We start from the raw sequence: 22,707 nt of genomic DNA, 5'->3' as shown, positions 1-22,707 counted from the left end.
TATACTACCATTTCAAGCTCCAACATCTATGTCTAACGCTTTCCTGATAAAGAAAATCAGGGGCTTATTATTGTTGGAGACCAGGGGTGCTCAATACGTCGATCGCGAAGGCAGTGTGGGTAGATCGCAAAGCATTATAAAGTAGACGTCAGCCTATCGTCCGTCCTCACTATGAAAAAAACCCGGCTCCGCGCCTCCGTATTTTCCTCTTAAGTTTCGTTTCATTAAAACCGAAAGTATGGGTATGTGACTGTGCCTGTATTTGCTGAATGAATATTAAAATATGTAACGTAGTGTTAAAAGGCTGCATCAATCAAGTTATCATTTGTTGCTTTATTTTTTTTGGTCATTTTATAAGTAGCTCCCATGCCGAAAAAGTGTGAGCACCCCTGGTGTAGACTCACCAAATGTCATACACATGATCCCAGAAGGAAATTTTGTCAGCCTCATTGTTCATGAGGCTGACAGCTGAGGGGATGAAACTGTTCTTATGCTGAGAGGTTTTGGTCCTGATGGAGCGCAGCCTCTTACCAGAGGGGAGAGTCTCAAACAGTCTATGTGCAGGGTGAGAGGGGTCGGCCAAGATCTTACCTGCACGCCTTTAGGGTCCTGGAGGTTCACAGGTCGTGGAGAGATGGTAGATTGCAGCCAATCACCTTCTCTGCAGAGCAGATGATACACTGCGGCCTGCACACTGTGATGGAGGAGGAGAGGATGGACTGATGATGACAATGGAGAAGTGCACCATGTATTCTACAACATACTTATATATTGTATGTGTTTCAGATTTAAACAATAACAGTACTTTAACCTTTGTCCAAGTAAACTCAGACAGGTTTTGGTTTTCAAATTGATTGACTGCCGACGATAGGGGGCAGCATGTCGTCGCCATTGCCTCGTCTGGTATGATATCGAAAGAGAAAGAAGAAGAAGAAGACTCTGCTTACGGAAACTATGGCGGCTCAGGCAGACCGGGGTGTCCCGCTCAGTACGGTCAGTAAAGTCGATTTATGTTTTTTTAAGGAGCGTTTCAGCTCGTTTCAGCTCCATGTATTGTCGTAAGATGATAAATAGTTATAACATGTTGTTTATGTAGACAATGGGCTTGAATAGACTGGGTTTATGTTTATAAATTATAGGATGAGTGGCTTCTCTATAGCGTTTAACCAGAATAAATACAACCTTAAATTATTTGTAAAGTTAGTATTGATGTTTAACTAACGCTTTATTATTGTGCAATTATTTCCAGTAAAAGATTACAAGTTATGTGTTGGGTTGTACGGTTGACTTCCGGTTTCGAAGCTAAGTTGTTGATGTTTTCGTTGTTCAATATTTAAAACAACAAATGAAAATGTGCTGCTAATGTGCGCATACCATTGACTGCTGTGTTAATTAGCTTAAACCTTAAACAAGTCTGCTGTTATCTCACTTCAAGTCAAGGAGTTGTTTCGGGGTTTAGAAATGACTCTGCATCATGTGTACCAACATGTCCACGAAGTCTTCACACACATTTCATGTTCAAATGTTTTCCTAAATGACAGAAGAAAGGGGAACAATCGCTGCCAAAAAATGACTCCTGCCTATTTTCTGCTGTCTTTTACTTGTTCCTGTTTTTGCATCATGCTCTGTCCTTTCTGCAGAGGGGTTCATGTTCGACAGTGTATTCAGGGTAAAAAGGATTAGTAATAAGTAATAATATTTATACTGGGCTGATAATAATAAGATTGAACAGTCAGTGCTAAAGTACTCACATGTTCATAACATTTTGCTGACTGTGTGGTAAATATTTACATATGGATTTTACTACTGACTCAGATGATTTTCCTACTGCCAGTCTAAACAAAACCTGAAGTGTGCAGACTTGTTTTTTTTTGTAGAACTCGTTTATTCTTCCTGGAGAGGTGCTTATCCTGCTAAAACATGAATATGTATAAAACGAAGAGCTGTCTGAAAGGCCAAAGTAACGCTTGTTGTCTACTTCTCCATTTGCTCCGCTTGCAGCTTTGTCCCAAGTTTCTTCACACCAATTCCACCAGCCACACCTGGCCCTTCAGTGCCATCGCTGAGCTTATAGGTGAGTCGTGAGTTACTTTCGCTTCCTCTCGATACTGCTGAGGACTGAGAGTTTTGGATCTATGCCAACTGCATTTAACAGGAATTTAATCAAGCTTTACTGTGCATCAAATTGAAAAAACTTGATTACACACCCCTGTGTTCATAAATGTAACTTCTCTATTTAGTTTTCTGCTCTGCTGGCTTTTTCTTCTGGCCTTATAATTTATGTATTTTGTCTTGGTTGTTTTTGTCGTGAATCTATTAGAATTATGCTCTCGACATCATGTCCTGTATATCACCGCTTCTGTCTATTAACCTGTACGCCTCATGTCAAAACTAACCACAGCTGTGCTAACATTCAGCTCTGTGGTTCATAACTTTGTGGCACAGCACAGCACAAATTAAATTCCTGAAGCATAAATGGCTGTCTGAAGAGGCTGATAGATAGATAGATAGATAGATAGATAGATAGATAGATAGATAGATAGATAGATAGATAGATAGATACTTTATTGATCCCGAGGGAAATTCAAGATTATTCATCTGATGTACAGTATACATAGGAAACTGTGTGTCTCCAACCATTCTCAGTGCAGCACAACTGAAACCATCTGCAAGCGGTCAGTAAAAAGTGTACACAAATTGCCACTCCCAGCTGACGTGGCCGTTTTTTCTAATGGTGGATACTTGTATCATACTGCACTCACACATCCTGAGCAAACACTGGACGTTCAGATATCCATGTATGTCTTTTTGACAGATAATGCCTACGATCCAGATGTCAGTGCCAATCATTTCTGGATTGATAAGACTGTGTTTCAAGAACAGGACTGCCTCATCTTTATGGATAGTGGAAATGGACTGGATATTGAAACCATGCACAAGATGCTCAGGTACAGACAATGTTGCTAGAAGCATGGGAGGGGGAAAAAAAATCTCCTTTCGTATCATTTGTGGACTTGGGAAATTGTCATTTGCATTTATTGTAAAGCCACTCTCATCCATGCTTTCTTTAAAATGCCAATGTTGGCATACATTATAATGGGAACTACCTTTAACTGGAACAACGTTTAACAAGTCAATTTTCCCTTTTAATAAATTACTTTATTATCTGTTTTATAGACCTTTTAAATGTTGTTTGATAATGAACAGACATGTGATTCCTGTGTCACTGATAGTATTTTGCATTTTCCTCCTCAAGCTTTGGCTATAGTGACAAGACTGCTCTAAAAGGTGTGAAGCCCATTGGTATGTATGGAAACGGCTTCAAGTCTGGAGCCATGCGTCTTGGCAAAGACGCCATTGTCTTCTCCAAATCAAAGACCACCTCCTGTGTCGGGATGCTGTCTCAGACCTACCTGAAAGAGATCGATGCGAAGCAAATCGTTGTGCCTATCGTCTGCTTTGAAGAAATTCAGACCAACAAGTATATCCTTTATCTACTGCACAGGAGCAGACTTCATCATTAAGCCAGATGTTTTACAAGCATTCATAAACGAGACATGTTGTCATCTCTCATTTGAAGTTGTCTTTAACTTCGCCTTCACTCAGTGTGAGAGAGGAGCAACAGGCCAGCCTGAACGACATCCTGACGTATTCCCCGTTCAAGACACAGGACGAGCTGCTGAAAGAGATCAAAACCATCAGTTCCTCCTTTTTTGACAGTAAAACTGGCACACGGATCATAATCTGGAATCTCCGCAGGTCTGTGGAGCCCACACAAACAAACACACACGTATTTAGTCTTATTTTACACCAAACATGTTTAGATTAATCTGATTAAAAACTGTCACCAGTCCTCTCACTGCAAAACAGTTCAATCCAGACTGATACATTGTGTTTGAAAGTATAATTGCATATGATAAAAACCCTAGACAAACACTAACAAGTCTAAAACTGCTTATTTAAGGTCAACATCAGTTTAAATAGAACTTCCTGTTTGAGTTTTATGGTTTTAATTCTCTCCCGATTTATTTGGAGGTAATCGGGAGTTGTTCAGATCTTCTCATTGTGGTGTCGATTAAAAGCTGCATCATGTTGGTTGTGCTATTTGTGAAGCTCTCTGTCTTGTTGCAATATTTGTATGCAGTTATTGTCTCGTCTGTTATCTTCTCAACTATTTCATTTTCTATCTTGGGAAGCAAAAATGCTTCGACTGCCTTGATAACGCCTGCTGACACACTGATTACTGCGATTAATTTGTCAGAGTATCGAATTGAACCTTTGAATCGATTTTTAACTGCTTCACGATGAATCTTTCTGTCCCATTTTACTGATAAAGCTCCTACATATAGCACTTCTTTGATTCCCGGTGTGTATGTTTGAATACATAGGTAACTCAATGGTTTCATTGCAATAGAGGCCAATGCGCCTAAACGTTTGATTTTCAAACAGGACACCTACGAGAACATCAGAGTTCGAATTTCAGACTGATCGTTACGATATCCGAATTCCATCCGATGTCTACGAGGAGATGAATGAAAGTGGTCAACAGCTCGGCCGGCTCCCATCACACATCCCTGAGAGTTCCTATTCGCTCCGGGTAAGAAACTGTCTTTGACTTCATGTAGATCTCAATGATCATGTTAAAGGCATCATTTTAAGCAATTCTCTTTGACTGATTACTTCCTTTACCGGGCCGTAGCCAGGATTTTTGAAATACAGAGGTCAACATTCGGCAAACGTTTATTTTAGGCAAAACTGTTTAGTGTGTGTCTTTGTACGAGTGTGTTGCTGCAATATGTAAAACTGTAACTGAAGTATTTGTGTGGTGTTGCTGCCTCACAAAAAACTACAACTAATATTGTTTGTAACTGTGTATTAAGTGTTTGGTGCAGGCTATGATGAGCGAGTGAGCGAGCGAGTGAGCGAGGGTCCTGGAGCTGATAATGGGCAGTTAGCATCTCTACTGAATATCTGTTTCATCTGTAGCTTAGCTGCCTTTCTTGCTGCAACAAAGGAGAATTTGATTGATGCAGCCTCTTAACACTACGTTGCATCTTTGTTCCAGTTCATTTAATTGCCGTTCTAAAAAATGGACCTGAAGTCACGTCGCGACCGTGTTCACTTTCGGTTTTATAGAAACACAAGTGAAGGGAAGAAATACAGAGGACATGACATCGGTGTCCTCAATGGTGGCTACGGCCCTGTTCCTCTGGATGTTTGACGTGCATTGTGAGAAAAACCGGTTGACTTAAATGAGGCAGCTGAAGCTCTTCAAATATCAGTTAAAGTTCTGTATCTTAGAGCAGGACTTTGTGTGATCACAACCTTTTCAAGGGAATACTTTATATGTTTCAATATTGAACTTGATACTTGAAACCTTGAGACTTTTCTTTGAAACAGGAGGCTCTTGCAGATGAGCAGCTGTTTTTTGGGGGGGTTTTTTGTATTAATTAATTTTACTTTTTGTTTTGCGTTATTATCCCATCTGCTTATCAGTTTTGTTGAATTCATGTCATTGTTGTTAATTTGTATTTGATGTATCTAGGAGAAAAACAACTGCTACTAACCCCTCCAAATTGTTTTTTTCTTTTCTTTATAGGCATATTGCAGTATTCTGTACCTGAAGCCTCGGATGCAGATCATCATACGTGGCCAAAAGGTGAAATCTCAGCTTATCCAAAAGAGTCTGGCCTTTGTCAGAAAGGACGTCTACAAACCAACTTTCCTGGTATCCTTTCAACACAGAACTTCTCTCTGACTGCACCGCTTTAAAAAAATAAAAAAAAAAAAAAAAGAGAAATTTCCTTAAATATTGTTTTAGAACAACAAACCCATTCCTATCACTTTTGGTTACAACACCAAAAGTAAAGACCAGTATGGTGTCATGATGTATCACAAGAATCGGCTCATCAAAGCGTATGAGCGTGTGGGCTGCCAGCTAAAGGTGAGTGTCTGTTGTTTTTTTGCGCAATGTTTGAAGGGCTCCTGTTGTTGAGAACCTCTTTTTTTTTTTTTTTTTTCCTCCTGCAGGCCAACAACAAAGGTGTTGGAGTCATTGGGGTCATAGAGTGTGGTAAATTTCTGGAACCTACCCACAACAAACAGAGCTTCAATGAGACGGATCAGTACAGGTAAAAAGCACCGATGATCATTCAGTCTGTATGACTCAGGTGTAAACCTGTTTCTTTCAAAAAGTGTTTTTATTACTTATATTGACGCTCAAACATCCTGGTCCTGTTATCTTTGGCTGCATCCACTTATGACACCTGAGCCGTTATTGTAGAGGGGTTTTTGGAAGTACTCGTAGTTTGGTCTTTCTTTTCTCCATCTTGATGTTTAGTTTTTTTCTTTTCACTCACCCAAAAGGTGTTAACCAATCACCTTCTCAAGCAAGCACAGTTTTAACTTTAAGACCACAGGTGAAGATCACAGGTCATGTACTTGCAGACAAGAGTCTAAACCCTACAAATGAGCTCTACTTCTGTAGCTTTATGAAACATGTGGTGAACCCTTTATTTGTAAATAAGTGAGAGAAATCTACACTTCCTGATGAGGAAAGTGTGGCTTATTTTCATAATTGTTGTAATAAACTCAGACTCTTTTAGTGTGTTTATTGTCAATGCTAATATCAACATACAGTCATATCGGTGTGTGTGTTTTACAAGTGCAGAATATTAAAGGTCTTTATTTCCTGTAACAGGAAAACTATGACCAATTTGGGGATCAAACTTGAGGAGTACTGGCAGGAAATGCGCTACAGGAGACAAACTGAGGATCCAAACAACAGCATACCCTTAGAAGATACAACGTGAGTACATGTGATCATATTCTACCCTAACCGGTTCTGGTATTACCACAATTGACGCCCTTTATGCTCTCACACCCTCTCTCTCTCTCTCTCTCTCTCTCTATGTACACAGTAAGCGACCGGATCAAAACTGGGCGCAGTGTGATACGTGTTTGACCTGGCGCAAACTACCTGATGGGATTGACCCCAGCAAACTACCGGATAAATGGTTCTGCCATTTAAACCCTGATCCTGCGTACAGGTAAAAAAAAAAAAAAAAACCCACAGTCATGGCGTTCATAAGAAGCTGCCTATAAAGCCAATGTAGAAGAATTGTTTTATAGGCTGCAGCCGCTGTGGTTCAGTGGTCAAGTCTGCCATCTCTGAAAGGTTGAGGGTTTGATCTCTAGCTCCTGCAACTACATGTCCATACATGTGTCCTTGGGGGGAAATCACTTAACCTCAAGTTGCACCCACAGCTGTGTAGGCGGCGTGTGAATGTGTATGAATGGATTGGATAATACTGATGGTGCATAGCTACCTATGGCATCAGTGATTGGATGGGTAGGTGTGCTCTGCTGTGTAAGGAGCACTCTGAGTAGTCGGGAAAACCAGAAAAGCGCCATACACGATTAAGCCAATTTAACTAATTTAAAGCCAATTTTAAGCCAATTTAACATAACCATTACCATTTATAAAACATTAATGATATCAACAGTCATCATGCTCATATTTAATTTCCTCTTCCAGGAGCTGCGAAGTGCCAGAGGAGCGCGAGGACTCTGATGATGATCAACCAGCATACCGCAAGACTTACAAACAACAGTGAGTCACTTAATAATGACAACGGCACAACTATCTCCATGAGGAAAAAATAATAAAGGAAAATCCTCGAGAGTCTGGATGGTTTAGGCCTCAATGTCCACTCAACACAGCAGCTTTCAACATATGCCAGCTAGAAACATGTTCAGATCGAGAGCAAGCTAACATGATCTAAGAATAAAAAGCTCCTTTAATGATTCAGTCCTAGTTTTCCAGAGACGTATGTCACATTTAGGTTTGGCCTGACAGACCTTGTTTGAAAGCTCAAAGTCGTTGTGCTGTGTTCTGTAGGAGTTTGTCTTTGTTTTAGCTAGTGCTGTAATAGAGTTGTAGAGAAGGAAGACAGTTATACAGGCAGAGATGACGAGTCCTTTAAAAAGAAATCACGTCACATTGGAAAAGGTTGAATTTTTAAAGTTGCATAAAGAAGTTCATTTATAAGGCGCACCTAAAAGCCTTCATTTTTTTTCAAAAGCTGGCCATGCGCCTTATAATCCGGTGCGCCTTATATATGGATCAATATTGAGCCGCAACAGGTCTCGCAACTACGGTAAGCAGCCGCCGACTCAATTTTCCCCCGTAGAAGAAGTACCGGTAGTGCGCGATGCATGCTGGGATATATAAAACGGCGTTTCATTTCCATTTGTGTGTTTGTGTAAAGACCCTGAAATGGCTCCTATTAAGAGACACGCTTACAACGCAGAGTTTAAACTCAAGGCGATCAGTCACGCAGTAGAACACGGGAATAGAGCAGCAGCGAGAGAGTTTAACATTAACGAATCAATGGTGCGGAAGTGGAGGAAGCAAGAGGACGAGCTGCGCCAAGTAAAGAAGACTAAACATGGATGCATAACGTAAACCAAGCCTCTACTGTAGCGCCTTATAATGCGGTGAGCCTTATATATGGAAAAAGTTTTAAAATATGTCATTCATTGAAGGTGCGCCTTATAGTGCGGAAAATACGGTATAGTGTTCTTTGAGCATTATAACTCAAATGACTTTCCTTACCACCTGTTGCTTTTCCACAGAGAGAGGGTTCTCAAACAGAAGGAAGAGATGAAAAGAAAAACGGTGAGCTCCCTTTTTTTTTTGCTTTGATTAAACTCATGTTTTTCTGCCTGGATTGCAGCATTAAGAAATAAAGATGATATTGTCTGATGATATTAATTGTTATTCCGATTCAATGGAGATTTACAGTACATGTGGTTGATAATGGCTTTTTTGAATCTTTTTTTGTAGGCCGAGCAGCAGAAGCTGGCGCAGCTAAAGCGTCGGGAAGATAATTGTTTGGCTGAACTGGCCAAGCAGAACCAGGCTCTCAAACGACAGCTACAGATTAGAGAGAGAGTATGTTTTTCACTAAACACAGGGAAGGGGTCTGGTGGGTTTAGTTCAGTATATTAATCATTGTAAATTAAAAAAAAACGTTTTACTGTATTCTATTTTTTTCATTAGATCGCAAATTCACCATCTAACAACACAAACGCAAAAAGCGCTAACATTGCTTCACCACAAGGAGGAGCTGCAACTGCTAAATCGTCTCTTCTGAGGACTTCTACGGTCTCACAAGCTGGTAAGAAAGAATAACTTCTGTGTGATTGTGAGAGAGAGACTGTGAGAGTTCAGAGTAAGAATGTGTCTTCTTTCCTTTCTAGCTTGCAGCTCAGCTGGCAGCAGCGGTCTTCCAGTTATTTCTAGCGTATGCTCACTGTCAACTACCATCCTGGGGTATTGTATTTGTGTGATTTTTTTTTTTTTTTTTTTTTTTTTTTTTATCTTAAATGTGTCAAAAAAGCATTTTATTAAGTTAATTGTCTGTGCTTTGTGTGTCGTGCAGCCAAAAAAGAACACAGCTCACTCCTCCACAAACAACGCCCAAAAGACCCAGATTCAGTGGCCTCCACACGGGCCCCTCCAATACGTTCACATCAGAAGATGTTGGTCCACAAAGTTCCCCATCTGTGTCCCTAAATGGTGACGATGATGAAGATGATGAAACTGATGATGACATCTTCATCTTGGAGACTTCCAGTACCCCAAAGCCCAAAAAGCCTGAACTTGATTTGACGAAAGTGAAGACCGAGCAAGTGCAAAGTGACGTTGACGTGCTTTTGGAGTGCAGCGATGATGCTGCGCTGGATGTCAGCATGGAGACCAACGATGCAGCAGCTAATGCTGTTGGAGCTAGCCCTTTTCCTGTGCATGCCAGCAGCACAACACAGACAGAGGTAACCAAACTGAAGAAGGAAGACGAGTCTCCAAGTGTAAGTGAGGGAGAAGAGAGGGCAGTGCAGAGTACAGCAGATTTAAAGGATAAAGAAAAGTGTGAGGATGAAGACGTCGGTGTCTGCCGTACAAAGACAGACTGTATGGATGATGAAGTAGCTGGACCTTCTTGTTCGGGGGCCTATGATAAGAATCCTTCTGTAACTACATATCCTGGTATGGTTGAGGTACAGAAACAGCAAGACCAGCTCCTGGAACTCATGCAGTCTACAGCTGAGGAGAGGGACTCGTTAAAAGACGAGGTCCATAGGCTTACCTGCGAGCTGCATGACATGCAGAGCAAACTGCAGGAGCTGACTCAGATCAATGTGAAGAAGGAGTGTTCTCACCAGGCGAGCCAGACAGAGGAAACAGGGGAGGGGGGCTGCTACAAGAGTCTGTTTGAGAAGGCCAAACAGAAAGTTGATGAATTGATTAAAGACAAAGAGGGTTTACTGCTGGCCACTGAGAGCAAACCAAGCACTTCCAAAGAGGAAGAGAAGGACATGGATGAAATAGCGTTGCAGGTTGACAGTCTGCTCCGAGAACTGGATGAGAGAAACAACGAGAGGGATGAACTACGCACTCAGGTCAGTTTATCAGTACCCTGTATATTTCTCATAGACGATCTTAAAAAAAAAAGTCAGAAGCCAAGTCTCTCAATACTATTCAACTATCCAGCTTGTTGTTGAGTCTTTGTTATTGCTTCGTCATCTTGACATTGGAGCACTTGAAGAATAATGTAACTCCGACAAGAGCAACTGGAGGATGATTTGTTTAGGACTCATTTCTGCTGCAGATTTAAATACAGGTGAGCAGCAGGAAGGTGAATGTGTATGTGGTACTGTCTGTACTTAAACTACACTACCCATGTTCCCCATAATGAAGGAACGTGTAACCAACCTGATGAGTTTTAAATGTTTTTGTTACGCCTACAGCAATAAAGATACAGCGCTAACAGACATATGGTCTATGATTACGGCATTCTTTATATTAAATGGAATTGATCCAACTGACTGATTCAGATCGTGTGGATAAGGACTCTAAGAATGGTGCGTCTTCAAAGAGCTGTGTGTGTCAGAGAGTGGAGGCTCATACTTGATTTTAGATTTAGCACCCTTCAGACAACTCAAATGTAAGTGCTTTACAGCGATGGACAGATTTGGATATATGTCTTAGTTTGCGTTTCTGCCTGGATCTTCCATCAGACTGTTCCAGGGACTCGGAGAGTAGTCGCTCAAAGCAGCGCCACCAAATGTTTGTGTTTTGACTCTTTGTTAGCCTTGGTGTTATTTTGGGTTTGTTTTGAATCATCACTCTTCTTTAAAAAAAAAAAATAAAAAAAAAAATCTTTCAACTTGGGGTTTCTGTGTCACACACCACCAGTTGGATCATCTTGAGGAGGAAAGAGCAAACATGGCGTCTCAGTGTGAAGAGCTTCGGTTGAGCCTGCAGCAACAGAAGGAAGACAGAGGTGCATCTCACGGGACCACTAACTCTTCTGTGAGGACACATCCAGAGGACAATGGAGGAACAAGTTCAGGACCAGATGCATCAAAAAGGTTAGGTTGTTGAAAAAAACCCCAATATATTCTATGTTGCAAGAATGATGGATATTGAGAATGTAATTTAACATTTTTATCTTTATCTTTTATCGTTTTTCTCTCCCAACCACCACAGCAGTTTGATTGAACTTCGACACAACATCGGGCGCCTTCTTGTCTCCATCGTGCCTGCTCTGGACCTGGGACAAGTGAATTATGAGTGTAATGTCATTGATGAGATCTTGGAACAGGTGCTCTGTAATCCAGGAACCACGGAACCAGTGGAGCTGAATTTCAGATCCAAATCAATAAATACATCATCCTAAGTCTTATGGCCTTCGAGGCAAACAATTGAATCCTGGCAGTGTTGGACAATGTTAAAGACTGTTTGACTATGATTGTCTGAAATTCAGTTGTATTTATTTAAAATGTTAATAGCTTTTATATTTCTACAGTGACAATGCAATAAATGCTACTTTTTTTTTCAATTAAACAGGCAGGTACTTTAAATAACAGACCATGTACATTATTATTTTTTTTTAAGTTTACTTTGCTCTTGTTAAGTTTCTGGTTTCTAAATCTGGTTAGTTACCTTTGCACCTGTTAACTTCTGGATATTTTTGAATAAAATAATGTCTACTCCATTGTGAAGGTTTCACAAAAAATAAATCACCTTTTCTTTCCGTCTTCCTGACTAGCACCTAGTTCTGTTTTTTTTTTTTATTACAATAACAGCTGACTGTTTCTTTAGTTTGTTTTGTATGAATATGCTACTAACAAATATTTTTGTATGTATATGTCTGCCATTGTAATTAAGTGATCTATGGTAACGTATCGTTGTTCACCTTTGACCGCACACCTGTAAGATGCAGCTGGTAGCTTGCTTACAGTATGTGTCTGAGCAATATGAAATAAACTTGAAAGTGTGGTACTCTAACTTTGTTTTCTGTTCTTGTTTGAGCAATCTTTAAAGGGTAGTTGATTTTTTTGCAGCCTACATCCAGTAGATGCCTCTGCCTCTGGGCCTCATTAATGCGTTGTTATTTTTAAACAATCTATTATCAGATTTAAACTGTCTATACAGTCACGGTTTGAGTGATACTAGTAATGATGTATTTGTACTGAGGGTTTTATTCAATAATGACGGCTAGTAAAAATAATCTTATAGAAGAGCTAATTTAAAATAATTACAATTTATTAATGTTTACTACAAAACAAGAACACTGAACAATTCTTTTAAATGGTACAGGAGACATGCATTTACAAATTAGAAACCTCGAAATAATTTAATATCTTGATTTTGAAAATTAGCTTGGAAACCATTCTTTGCCAGTTCAGAACTGCATCTTTGCTGATTTGAGAAGATCTTGCTTTCTAACGTGTGCAAGTTGTAGAGTTAAATTTTAAAAAAGGAACGCGTATATTTAATGATAGAGACGGGTAACTGGACGTATTGTGTTTGTCACCATTTAACTTAATGGAACTGTTGCATTTTTTGTTTTATTGAAAAACTTTTTTTTTCTTATAAAGAACTCCAGGAGGCGCTGAAAGTGAATAGACGAAGAAAAAACACATTTTTGTCGTAAAACTTGACGTCACTGACAAGGGATAAATGGTGCAGAATTAATGTTTACAAGGTGAGCTTATTTAAACAAAAGAAGACCTTAGCAACGCTAATTGTAGCAAGAATATTCCCATATGAACACAATTTAGTCTTTTCCCCACTTCTTTTCTCTACTACAAGACAAGACCATAGATATAAACCCGCAAAAACGTCATCACGTCGCAAAAAGCGTGACAATACAACCATCCTCCTTCCTCGTTTCTGTCCAATCACTGCGGGCCAGTCGACCGGAAGTTTTGAACGAATCGTACGCGGGAAAGTACTGAGCACCTCAGCTGGACTACAGAGGAGGTAAATATGAATTTAGTTCGCGAAAACTTCAATTATCTGAAAAGGAGTGAACACATACAGCTGTCTCGAAAGTGTAAACGCAACGTCTTGTAAGCTTGCCGTATGTTCACATGTTAATGTTAGCACAGCGCTAAACATCATCCAAAACCTTTAAGCTAATCATGTTAGCTGACCGAAGCAGCCTTTGTGTGGCAGAATGATACATATTCTTATTTATAGTAGTTTTCATTAGACTACGTTTATACCAGTTTTATAGATGATATTCTGTTTCGTTGCTGAACTTAATAAAGTCGGTTAAAAAACATCTGAAGCATCACATTTCCGAGTGTTTTCCCCTCCTCAGTTACTGTGTTTGATTTCAGATAGATAAAATGAAGGTCGTAACATGTGAGATTGCGTGGCACAACAAAGAGCCAGTCTACAGTCTGGACTTCCAGCACAGCTCTGATGGACGTCTTCATCGACTGGCCACAGCTGGAGTGGACACCACAGTCAGAGTGAGTGGAGACAGACTCATACATATGTTTCTATGTGGTCACTTATGATATCATTGGCTCTGAAGCCCACAAACATACACAGAAAGAACAGTATTACACACAAATATAGCTCATGTTTATGGTTCCTGCTGTTATCATCTATAAACTAATAGAAGAAATGTATAATGGGGAATATATGAGTTTTTAGTTTTTCCTACTCCTATCTGAATACTACTATTCTTATGCAGGTAACAACAACAAATCTGTCTTTAAAAATATAATGATAGATTTGGCCTATCGCAATGTATCATGACCCAATTCCTCCTCAAACAGAAGTCTCTTTTAGGTTTATGAATGTAATGGCAGTGACTCCCCTGTAAACACATTTTGATGAATGTTAGCCACATATAAGCATTAAGTACTTTTTTTTTAACTAAATGCATTTCTAAAGCTCTAGTGCACAGGCATGGTGGTTTCGTTTTATGAGCTTTTTGTCTGTTGATGCAGCTGTGGCGGGTGGACACAGGCCCAGATGGGAAAGCTGTGGTGGAGTTACTGTCTAATCTGGCGAGACACACCAAGGCGGTCAACGTGGTGCGTTTTAGCCCTAATGGAGAGCTGCTTGCCTCAGGAGGAGATGGTATGACACGAACACGCACGCACACATGGATGTAAGATGTAGAACAAAGAATAAACTTTGATTCTTTTTGTTGACGATTGTGACAGATGCTGCAATTCTGTTGTGGAAGCTGAATGACTCTAAGGAGCCTGAGCAGGCGGCCTTGTTCCAGGAGGATGAAGATGCTCAGCTCAACAAGGAGAGCTGGTCTGTGGTTAAGACACTAAGGTACCAAACTCTCAAAATGTTACTCTCATTTTGTATAAAGAAATGTTCCTCCTCTCATTCAGTTCTAAAGACTTTAAGTTCAAATCAGACTGGCAATAATACTGCCTGATAAAACCATCTTGATCGTTTTGAGGGGTCCGGCAGTGTTATCAGGCAGTAAATGCATTGACCATTCAATAGTAAAAAGGCACATGATTGATTTAATTACAGAAATACTTAATTCTGCTGTTTATCTTGCAGTTGTGCAGACAGGGTGAACTGATAACGACCGTGACAACATTTCAAAGGTTTAGAAGCAGCACTGTAGTCTTTAGCTGACGATCAACTGACGATCCAAAATGTGAATCAATTATTTTCTTATCATTTAAATTTACAAGTCAGAATTACAAGAGAGACATTACGTTGAGAAAACAAGTATAGAACTACTTTTGGAGGTATCCTTTTTTGTATGTTTTGCTATTTGCTTAAAAGTTGTCTGCTTTATGGCCATTTGTAGAAACAGTGTAATGAACAAAGAGGATTTAATTTGTCTACAGGGGACACATAGAGGACGTGTATGACATCTGCTGGACACGGGATGGAAACTTCATGGTTTCGGGGTCGGTGGACAACACAGCTGTCATGTGGGACGTCAACAAAGGTTTGCCTATAGTGCCTGTTTCATACATATTCAGTTTACACTTCATCTTGTTTTCTTTTTGTTTTGTAAGTATTTCACATCTAATGAAGACTATAAACTTTGACAATATATTATATTTGTTTATGTTTATTGTCTCTATGTCTGCCTGTACAGGACAGAAGCTTTGTATTTTGAATGACCACAAGAGCTACGTGCAGGGAGTGACCTGGGATCCTTTAGGCCAGTATATAGCCACTCTCAGCTGTGACAGGTAAGAAAGCAGAGCTTCATACATTCTGTTTCAGACCTCTAAAGAACTGAAAGTCTATTCTTCAAATCAGGCATGGCGAGGCAGCATGATGCTGACTGTGTTTTTGTTTTTTTCTCTCCTCCAGAGTGATGCGTGTCTACAGCACTCACACCAAGAAGAAGGCTTTCTGTGTCAGTAAAATGAGCTCTGGGCCGCTAGCAGAGGGAGAGGTAAGTAGGCGTTTTGCTCTTTGTTCAAATCAGTGAAGTCTTTAATCAATGTTTGAGACTAATATCTGAAATTCTACATTTCGTCTTATTATGCATTTTGTCAGAAAAAGTCAGGTTCCTCCACATTAGAACCAGGACTTTTACATTCTGCATAATTAGCCAACCTTTTACTTGTACATAAACGTTACATTTTGCAGACACCTGTCTGATCACGTGACATGAAAGCAACTCTGTCTGTTGTGTTTCATGCTCGTGTTTTATTGTCGACTGACACTGACCAGCCTGCTGTACTTGTTCTTATCTGTGCAGGTCAAACAACACAGAATGTTCCACGATGACAGCATGAGGTCTTTTTTTCGACGTCTCTCTTTCACTCCAGATGGATCTTTCCTGCTTGCACCAGGTATCAAAATGGGCCTTTTATCCCTGACGTCATGCCGTGAAAATGGTCACATAGTGGTCATATTGTTCGTGAGCTCTTTTCAATAAACGAACCTCTTTCTTCTTCTTCTTTTTTTATTACCACAGCTGGATGTGTGGAAATTGGAGAAAACATCATTAATACCACCTACATCTTTTCCAGGAAGAGCCTAAAAAGGTAAGTACTGCAACATTTCTGGTATTAAGTGTATGAACTCTGGGAATTGATGTTTAACTCCCTATGTGTGTGATTTAGGCCTATTGCACATCTGCCCTGCCCATCAAAAGCGACACTGGCTGTGCGCTGCTGCCCCGTCTACTTTGAACTGAGGACCAAGAAGGGCGAAGGCAAGAACTGACGCAACGTTACTCAACAAGCAAAGAAATGAGAAAACGTTCAATAATCTACTCCCTGCCTTCTGTTTAAGGTCTTTTTTCATTTCTGCTCTACAGATGGCTCTGCTCAGCCTCTTCCCAACGTATTCCAGCTGCCGTACCGGATGGTGTTCGCTGTGGCGTCTGAGGACTCCATCTTCTTGTACGATACGCAGCAGACTCTTCCTTTCGGCCTGGTGTCCAATGTCCACTACCACACACTCAGCGATCTCACATGGTAAAGCAGGACCCTCTTCTCTCTTGGACAAGTCTGAGACATTTTCAAATAGTTGTGGAACAAATTGTTTTTGTGTGCGGTTCTCTTAAGTGCAGTCACTTTTTTTTTTGTTCATAACTTTTTTGGAAGATACATTTCAAAATGCATCATAGACTAACGCAACAGTTATGAATGAATATGCACAAAGAAATAGAAATGTATGGACTGAAATATACCCACATTCTTAATTATTCTGGTCAAGAGCACAACACCAGACACATTTCAATCACTCAATAATTTAAAAAATGCCTGAAATAACAAGCAAGCAGCAAATCTTTGTCATAATCAAGCACAATCAAGAATATCTCGGGGAGAACATCCACAGTATGACTGTCTTTTAAAGTCACATTAAAACCCTCAAATGATAACTGTTTTGTTTAAAAATCAAAATTCTTATCTTGATTTGAGTTACATAGCTAAAGCTAAATAGATTCATAACTCCCGATTTTATTTATTTATTTATTTTTGGCTTATCAGTCACTCCCTGCTAAGTGCTTAGCTCTGTAACTCAGAAGAAGGCCAAATGCTGCAGTAACAAAGTCAGCCTGTCTCACATGATGAAAGGAGGAGATCCTGAAGTACAGACTCATTCAAAAATAGACTGTGAATCACAAATCCAGAACCGTTAGGAACCAGAAATAGATTCTGAATCCGATGGTGAGACACCTAAAGATTGCCAGCCCCATAGATCAGTTCCTAACCCTTTGCTCGTCTAACTGATGTCGGTTAGAAGGCACAAACGAGGATACTTAACAGAGACTTGTAAAAATATAGGTGGGAAACTAAATCAGCATTTCATACATGGTTGGATCCTTTAATCCTCTGACATGGTTTTTTTTCTCTCCTATTTAGGTCTCGTGACGGCTCCTTCCTGGCTGTTTCCTCCACAGATGGATACTGCTCCTTCCTGTCTTTCTCTCCCGGGGAACTGGGCACTCCCCTGAAGGAGCCCCCCACCCTCGAGCTCTTTGCCCCCAGCAGTGCTGCAGAGAAAAAGGGCAAGAAGTCATCAACGGCCAGGACGTCATCTCCTGTAACCCCGCTGCCAAGCTCAGCCGTGACACAGTCATCCCAACCCAGCCTCAGTAAGGATGTCACCCCCCCAGAGGAGAAGAAGAGCACCCCCATTGGCAAGGCTAAACCTCAGCCCCGCAGGATCACCCTCAACACCCTAGAGGGCTGGGGGAAGCCCTCCACCCCTAAAGCCACAGCACCTTCAGCCCCTAAGACTCCAACATCTGCAAGCAAAAGCACACCCTCCACTCCCCAGCCAAGCGTCGCCCCTCTTACCCCAACCAGTTCCTCCACCCAGCCTCGCATAGCCCCCCTCACTCCCTCCACCCCTAAAGTCCTCAACAACGCTAATGCTGCCGGGTCCACCACACCTAAGGGAACGACAACACCAAAGGGACCAACACCGAGGTAAATGCAAAAACAGAAAGCATGTGAGATCCATCGTAGGCCATTCATGTGGCATATGCCTCAGCATAGTGTGGCATGTGCCTCCAGTGTATATGGCATATGTACAGTAAAAACTTCTACCAATGTGTGCCACGAGGTACCAACTTTATAAAGCAGTCATGAGTCCCTTTCTCTCTGCTTGTTCTCTACCCTTTGTGTGCTCTAGCCTACACAGCGTGTTTATACTGTGAGTTCACTTAACGCTGAATAAGATATGAGATGACTTAGCTGAAGGGTTTGTGCATCTCAACGAGAAGGCAAACTGTGTTTCTGCACACTGCATCTTGCAGCTCAGTTATCGTTATTAAAACTCAAAATCCAACTTCATGATAAATGCAGGGTATTGCATGCACGTTTAAATAAAACTGCAGGTCTTAATGATTACGATGACAGAGTGAGAGATGTTTCTTTTAAGAGCTGCAAACACTCTTTATTGTTGGGAACTAATGGTCTGACTGCTTTTTAAAAACCTGAAAGGGATTTTTATTATATTACAGCTTTATAAGTTACACATCACGAAGGCTTAAATTTAAAAAAGCTGCTGGAGTGAACGTCAAAGAACTCAGACTTCTTGGAAGGAAAAGAAAATCCATCTGAATATTATTTGAATCAAAGAAGTTGGATAATAAGAAAAGATCCGGGCAGGGAAACATGACTGATATCTGTGGTGAATTAAAAGTTTTGAGATGATTTCAGGCGCCAAGCTAATGGATGTGACCTGGGAGAGAGAGAGAGAGGGAGTTTGGTCACTTCAACATGGAGACATTTAGCAGGACGCAACATGATTAAATAAAATCAGAAGGATTTGAATTCAATGTTAAATCTGACTGACATCCAGTGAACTTATCAGCCAGGTGACATGGACCGACTGAGGTCAGTTTGTAATGATCCATTTATTATGACACTAAAAGGTGTCTTTTTTCATAAAGGTGTTAAAACAACGCCCAGGTGGCTTAATGAGTGTTGACGCACACAACACTGCATATTGTAATTTAGTAAAATACTATTCAAATGTGCTGTGACTGAAGTCAGCCTGAGGAGGTACCTCCCCAAGAACACACGTCCAGATCCCTGCCTCCAATGATTGAATGCACTAAGCTGATTATCTGTAAGTGCTGTTGCTGTTAATAGAGAGGAACACTCCCACAGAGAGAGAGAGAGAGAGAAATGTTCTTAAATACTTCAAATGAAATGATAAACCTCGAAGAATGCAGGAAGAATGTGACTAACTTGAAATGTGAGGTCTTTGTTGGTTTGCATGCGCTCAGCTCTGGCAGTGAGAACAAAGCCCTGTCTGGTATGAAGGATTCGTTGGACCCCCCACTGACTGTAAAAATATAATCGCAGTGGCAGACTGTGCGTAGACAATGGCAGGTCTGCACATGCTGCTGTTTTTACTTCTCCATGTAACTTTGAATGTTTTGAATGTCTGAGCTAGCGAGGCTACACTACAACTTAAATCAGGAACAAATAAAGATTGATGAAGTGAAGCAGTGATTCGTTTTGTTCACTGTAGAAAGCTTCGATGTGTAATGTTTTATTTTTTTTCGGAGCTTATTTAACTTTGAAGCTTTTTCTTTTTGTTTACAGGCGAGTGTCTTTGACTCCTGTCGCAGCTCGCTCTCCAGCTGTTAGTTCACTCTTCCGCACTCCCTCGTCCACTGAGAAGGCCAAACACGGTTAGTGGTTCCATTTCTCTCTTTCTGTTTTTGTTTCTAATACCACACAACAGAAGTGTTATGTTTGAAAAAGAATGTCAACTATACGATGGAAAGTTTCCCTTTTTATTTGGCATCTTTGATCAAAAAGCTCAATTTAGTGTATTTATTGATTTAACCTTCTTTTCCTCTCTCCTGAAACCGTCTCTGCATAATGATCTACAAAACCCCCAATTATTTCATGGTGTCTGATTTGAGAAGTTTAGCATCGAAGTAGCGGCTGAAAAAGTCACTGTAAGAGTGACTGACCAGTCAGGACATGAAGTCTAAGGCAGAGGAAATCTTCAAGAACAAATAAATCCTGCAGAGAAAAGTAGTTCAAGGGCTCATTTGTAGTTTTGACCATAATTTCCACTGGGTTAACTGAACTTGTACTTGCTAAAGTAAAAGAAAAAAAGTAGGATGCAAAAGCAGTCACTCCATCAGAAGTAGTAAACAAGCTTATTCTGATGACCCATGCCACTCTAGTAGTTAAAGGTAAGCTCACACAAATGTCAACAATATGCTATTGCATAAACACAGGGAAAGTGTGTGTGCCAAGGTAAGCACAGTGGGCCAAAGTCAAACCAGGAAGTGAGTGAGTACACAAGTTTGTTGTGTAGAGAAGGGGGGGGGGGAACTACCCTTCTACTTTGTTGCCTAACCCTGGAGTTTGTTTTTAAGACTGTAATCGTCCAAATGTTTGTTTTTTCTAACTACATTTCCTTTCTTTTACAGTTGATCCTTACATCTTGTCGCTTCACTCATTGGGTGCTTTGTATTTTAGAATCCCACAGGACATCATTTGACACATTTATGCTGTGGAGGCGATGGCCCCATATTATGTTGTTTCAGGTGTAGCCAGCTGATATCTCCATAGCTGACCTTCATTTTGCGCAGGGTTCATGTGATACTGCGACTAAGTTTTATGATCAGGAATTTTCTTCTTCTGCGTTATATTATGCTGACAACTCTTATGGATTTATAAAATGCTTATTTGTTTTCAGACAGTAGACGATTGGTTCTAGGGTTTTATCTCGGCCAAGTCGCAGCGCTTCTTTAGCCCTCCACATGAACTGTTGACAAAAAAACCCGAACAAAACTAATGTCCTCAAAATCGTGAAAATAACAAACTGATCTAAATGTTGTAACACATTGTCTTGAAAACGCCAAAATCATCCAAATTAGAGCCAATAGTGAGCAGTAAAAGTTTTTAAACATGCTACATTGTTTGTTGGTCTGCTTCACCTTCTGATTATTTTGTCATGCTACATTCAAATTCTCTAAATTCTTGTGGATTACAAGTCTGTCATGTTTTATCTCAACTGTCACTGATTTCCTTTGTTACTATTATTAATATTTTTGTCTTCAGAACGCCCGTCTCCTCCCACTGACCCGGTCTGCCAGCCACCAGAGTCCAAACGGCCCAAGACCAGCGAGTCCCCAGCAAAGACCAGTGCCACCAAGGCTTAGTTTACTGGGATCAGTGTTTGAGTGTGTTTTCAGATAGGAGTACATGTACAGAAGAGGAAAACAGTTAAAAAAAAAAAAACTGGGGCTCTGCATTGATATACAACACCATAGTTCTATAGCACTGTGTTTGTTGTGTTATATGTTCTTGAAGTAAAAGAACTCAACATAATGTACTCACTTCTAAAACAGACTGCAGTAAGTAACCTTGAGTTATCTCTTCTTGTAGTGCTTATGTGTGTGTTTTGTATCATATATTAAATGAGCTCATAATATTACATTGAATTTGTTTGGCATTAAAACATGATACTCAGGCTCACTTGTTTTCAGATAAGTTTGGGGTTTTGGTGCCTTTATTCAGAGGAGAGTGAAAATAGCAGGAAACTAATGGAGATAATGGGGAATGACGTGCAACTGAGGCACTCCTGCTGGGACTATAGTCTCCACATGTGACATGTGATGCTACAGCTGGGCTATCAGGCACCTCAGTTCAGTCTCATTTGTGAAGAAAAAAAAATGGAAAAAAAACTTCTTTTTTTTTTTTTTTTTTTAGGAAGCATTTTAGAGAGTACTGCCTTGTGAATGTTGGTAAAATAACATTTGAGTCTTCACAGTTGAAGACTGTTTAAGTAAAAAGTGTGAAACTTCAGCATATTAAGAGTCTCTTTCTTATTGTCTAATAAAATATATTTTGAAGCAATATGTGTTTCAGTTGTGTGCAGGAAATGGCTGTGGGCTTTTACTACAAGCAGCTGGTAGTGTGTATGTTTCAGTAAAATGGTCTCTGCATTAATTTCTTCTTAACTTTAAAGCTTTGACAAATTTTGACATGATCATGAAAAAGTGAATTTAACACAGATGCTTTTTTGTTCATGAGAGAAAAGGGAATAAATGAACACCAGCAACAAAATGTGCTATTTCCAGATTTGTATTCAACAGTGCCTTTGACCACTACCAAGCTTCTTTTTTTTTCTCCCGTCTTCCAAAACAAATATGGATTTGTTGGATCCATGTGACTAACACAAGAAACCACGAGATTGTGTACAGGACAAGATATGCAAAGGGATGTCATCGTTGACACAAATCACACAGGAGCTTTGACATATTTTAAAGTGCTCAGCTCTTGAGATATCACCAGGCCTGTTAGTTGCCTGTAGATGTTCATCCTTGATATGCATTTCTATTTGTAAGTATTGAAGACTGAAGAATTACTGGATCGGTTGTACTGCTCCCTAATACTGCCATATAAATA

The 22,707-nt window shown here is 40.2% G+C and overlaps 2 protein-coding genes across 3 annotated transcripts; both read left to right on the top strand.

The window, feature by feature from the left end:
• The first annotated feature begins 526 nt into the window (after nt 1-526).
• Nucleotides 527-12,355, top strand: morc3a (MORC family CW-type zinc finger 3a). The gene is made up of 19 exons (XM_079357971.1): nt 527-993; nt 2,002-2,074; nt 2,816-2,948; nt 3,257-3,483; nt 3,603-3,759; nt 4,450-4,597; nt 5,600-5,728; nt 5,822-5,944; nt 6,031-6,131; nt 6,701-6,808; nt 6,921-7,049; nt 7,538-7,612; nt 8,638-8,680; nt 8,849-8,956; nt 9,065-9,182; nt 9,265-9,337; nt 9,447-10,464; nt 11,261-11,436; nt 11,558-12,355. The coding sequence occupies exons 1-19, from the start codon at nt 955-957 to the stop codon at nt 11,742-11,744; spliced, it is 3,165 nt and encodes a 1,054-aa protein (XP_079214097.1). The 5' UTR covers nt 527-954; the 3' UTR covers nt 11,745-12,355.
• Nucleotides 12,356-13,210: 855 nt separating this feature from the next.
• Nucleotides 13,211-22,155, top strand: chaf1b (chromatin assembly factor 1, subunit B). 2 transcript variants are annotated; one of them, XM_079357515.1, is made up of 14 exons: nt 13,211-13,333; nt 13,696-13,830; nt 14,317-14,449; nt 14,536-14,656; nt 15,193-15,296; nt 15,450-15,546; nt 15,671-15,755; nt 16,065-16,158; nt 16,284-16,353; nt 16,432-16,523; nt 16,629-16,788; nt 17,680-18,249; nt 19,879-19,967; nt 21,358-22,155. In XM_079357515.1, the coding sequence occupies exons 2-14, from the start codon at nt 13,705-13,707 to the stop codon at nt 21,456-21,458; spliced, it is 1,842 nt and encodes a 613-aa protein (XP_079213641.1). In that variant the 5' UTR covers nt 13,211-13,333; nt 13,696-13,704; the 3' UTR covers nt 21,459-22,155. The 2 variants fall into 2 exon arrangements, with proteins under 2 accessions (XP_079213641.1, XP_079213642.1); XM_079357516.1 differs by lacking the exon at nt 13,211-13,333 and adding an exon at nt 13,350-13,422.
• The last annotated feature ends 552 nt before the right edge of the window (nt 22,156-22,707 follow it).

The sequence above is a fragment of the Symphodus melops genome, assembly GCF_947650265.1.
Source record: "Symphodus melops genome assembly, chromosome: 12".
Classification (NCBI taxonomy): Eukaryota; Metazoa; Chordata; class Actinopteri; order Labriformes; family Labridae; genus Symphodus; species Symphodus melops.
This window is presented reverse-complemented; position numbering and strand designations above follow the sequence as displayed.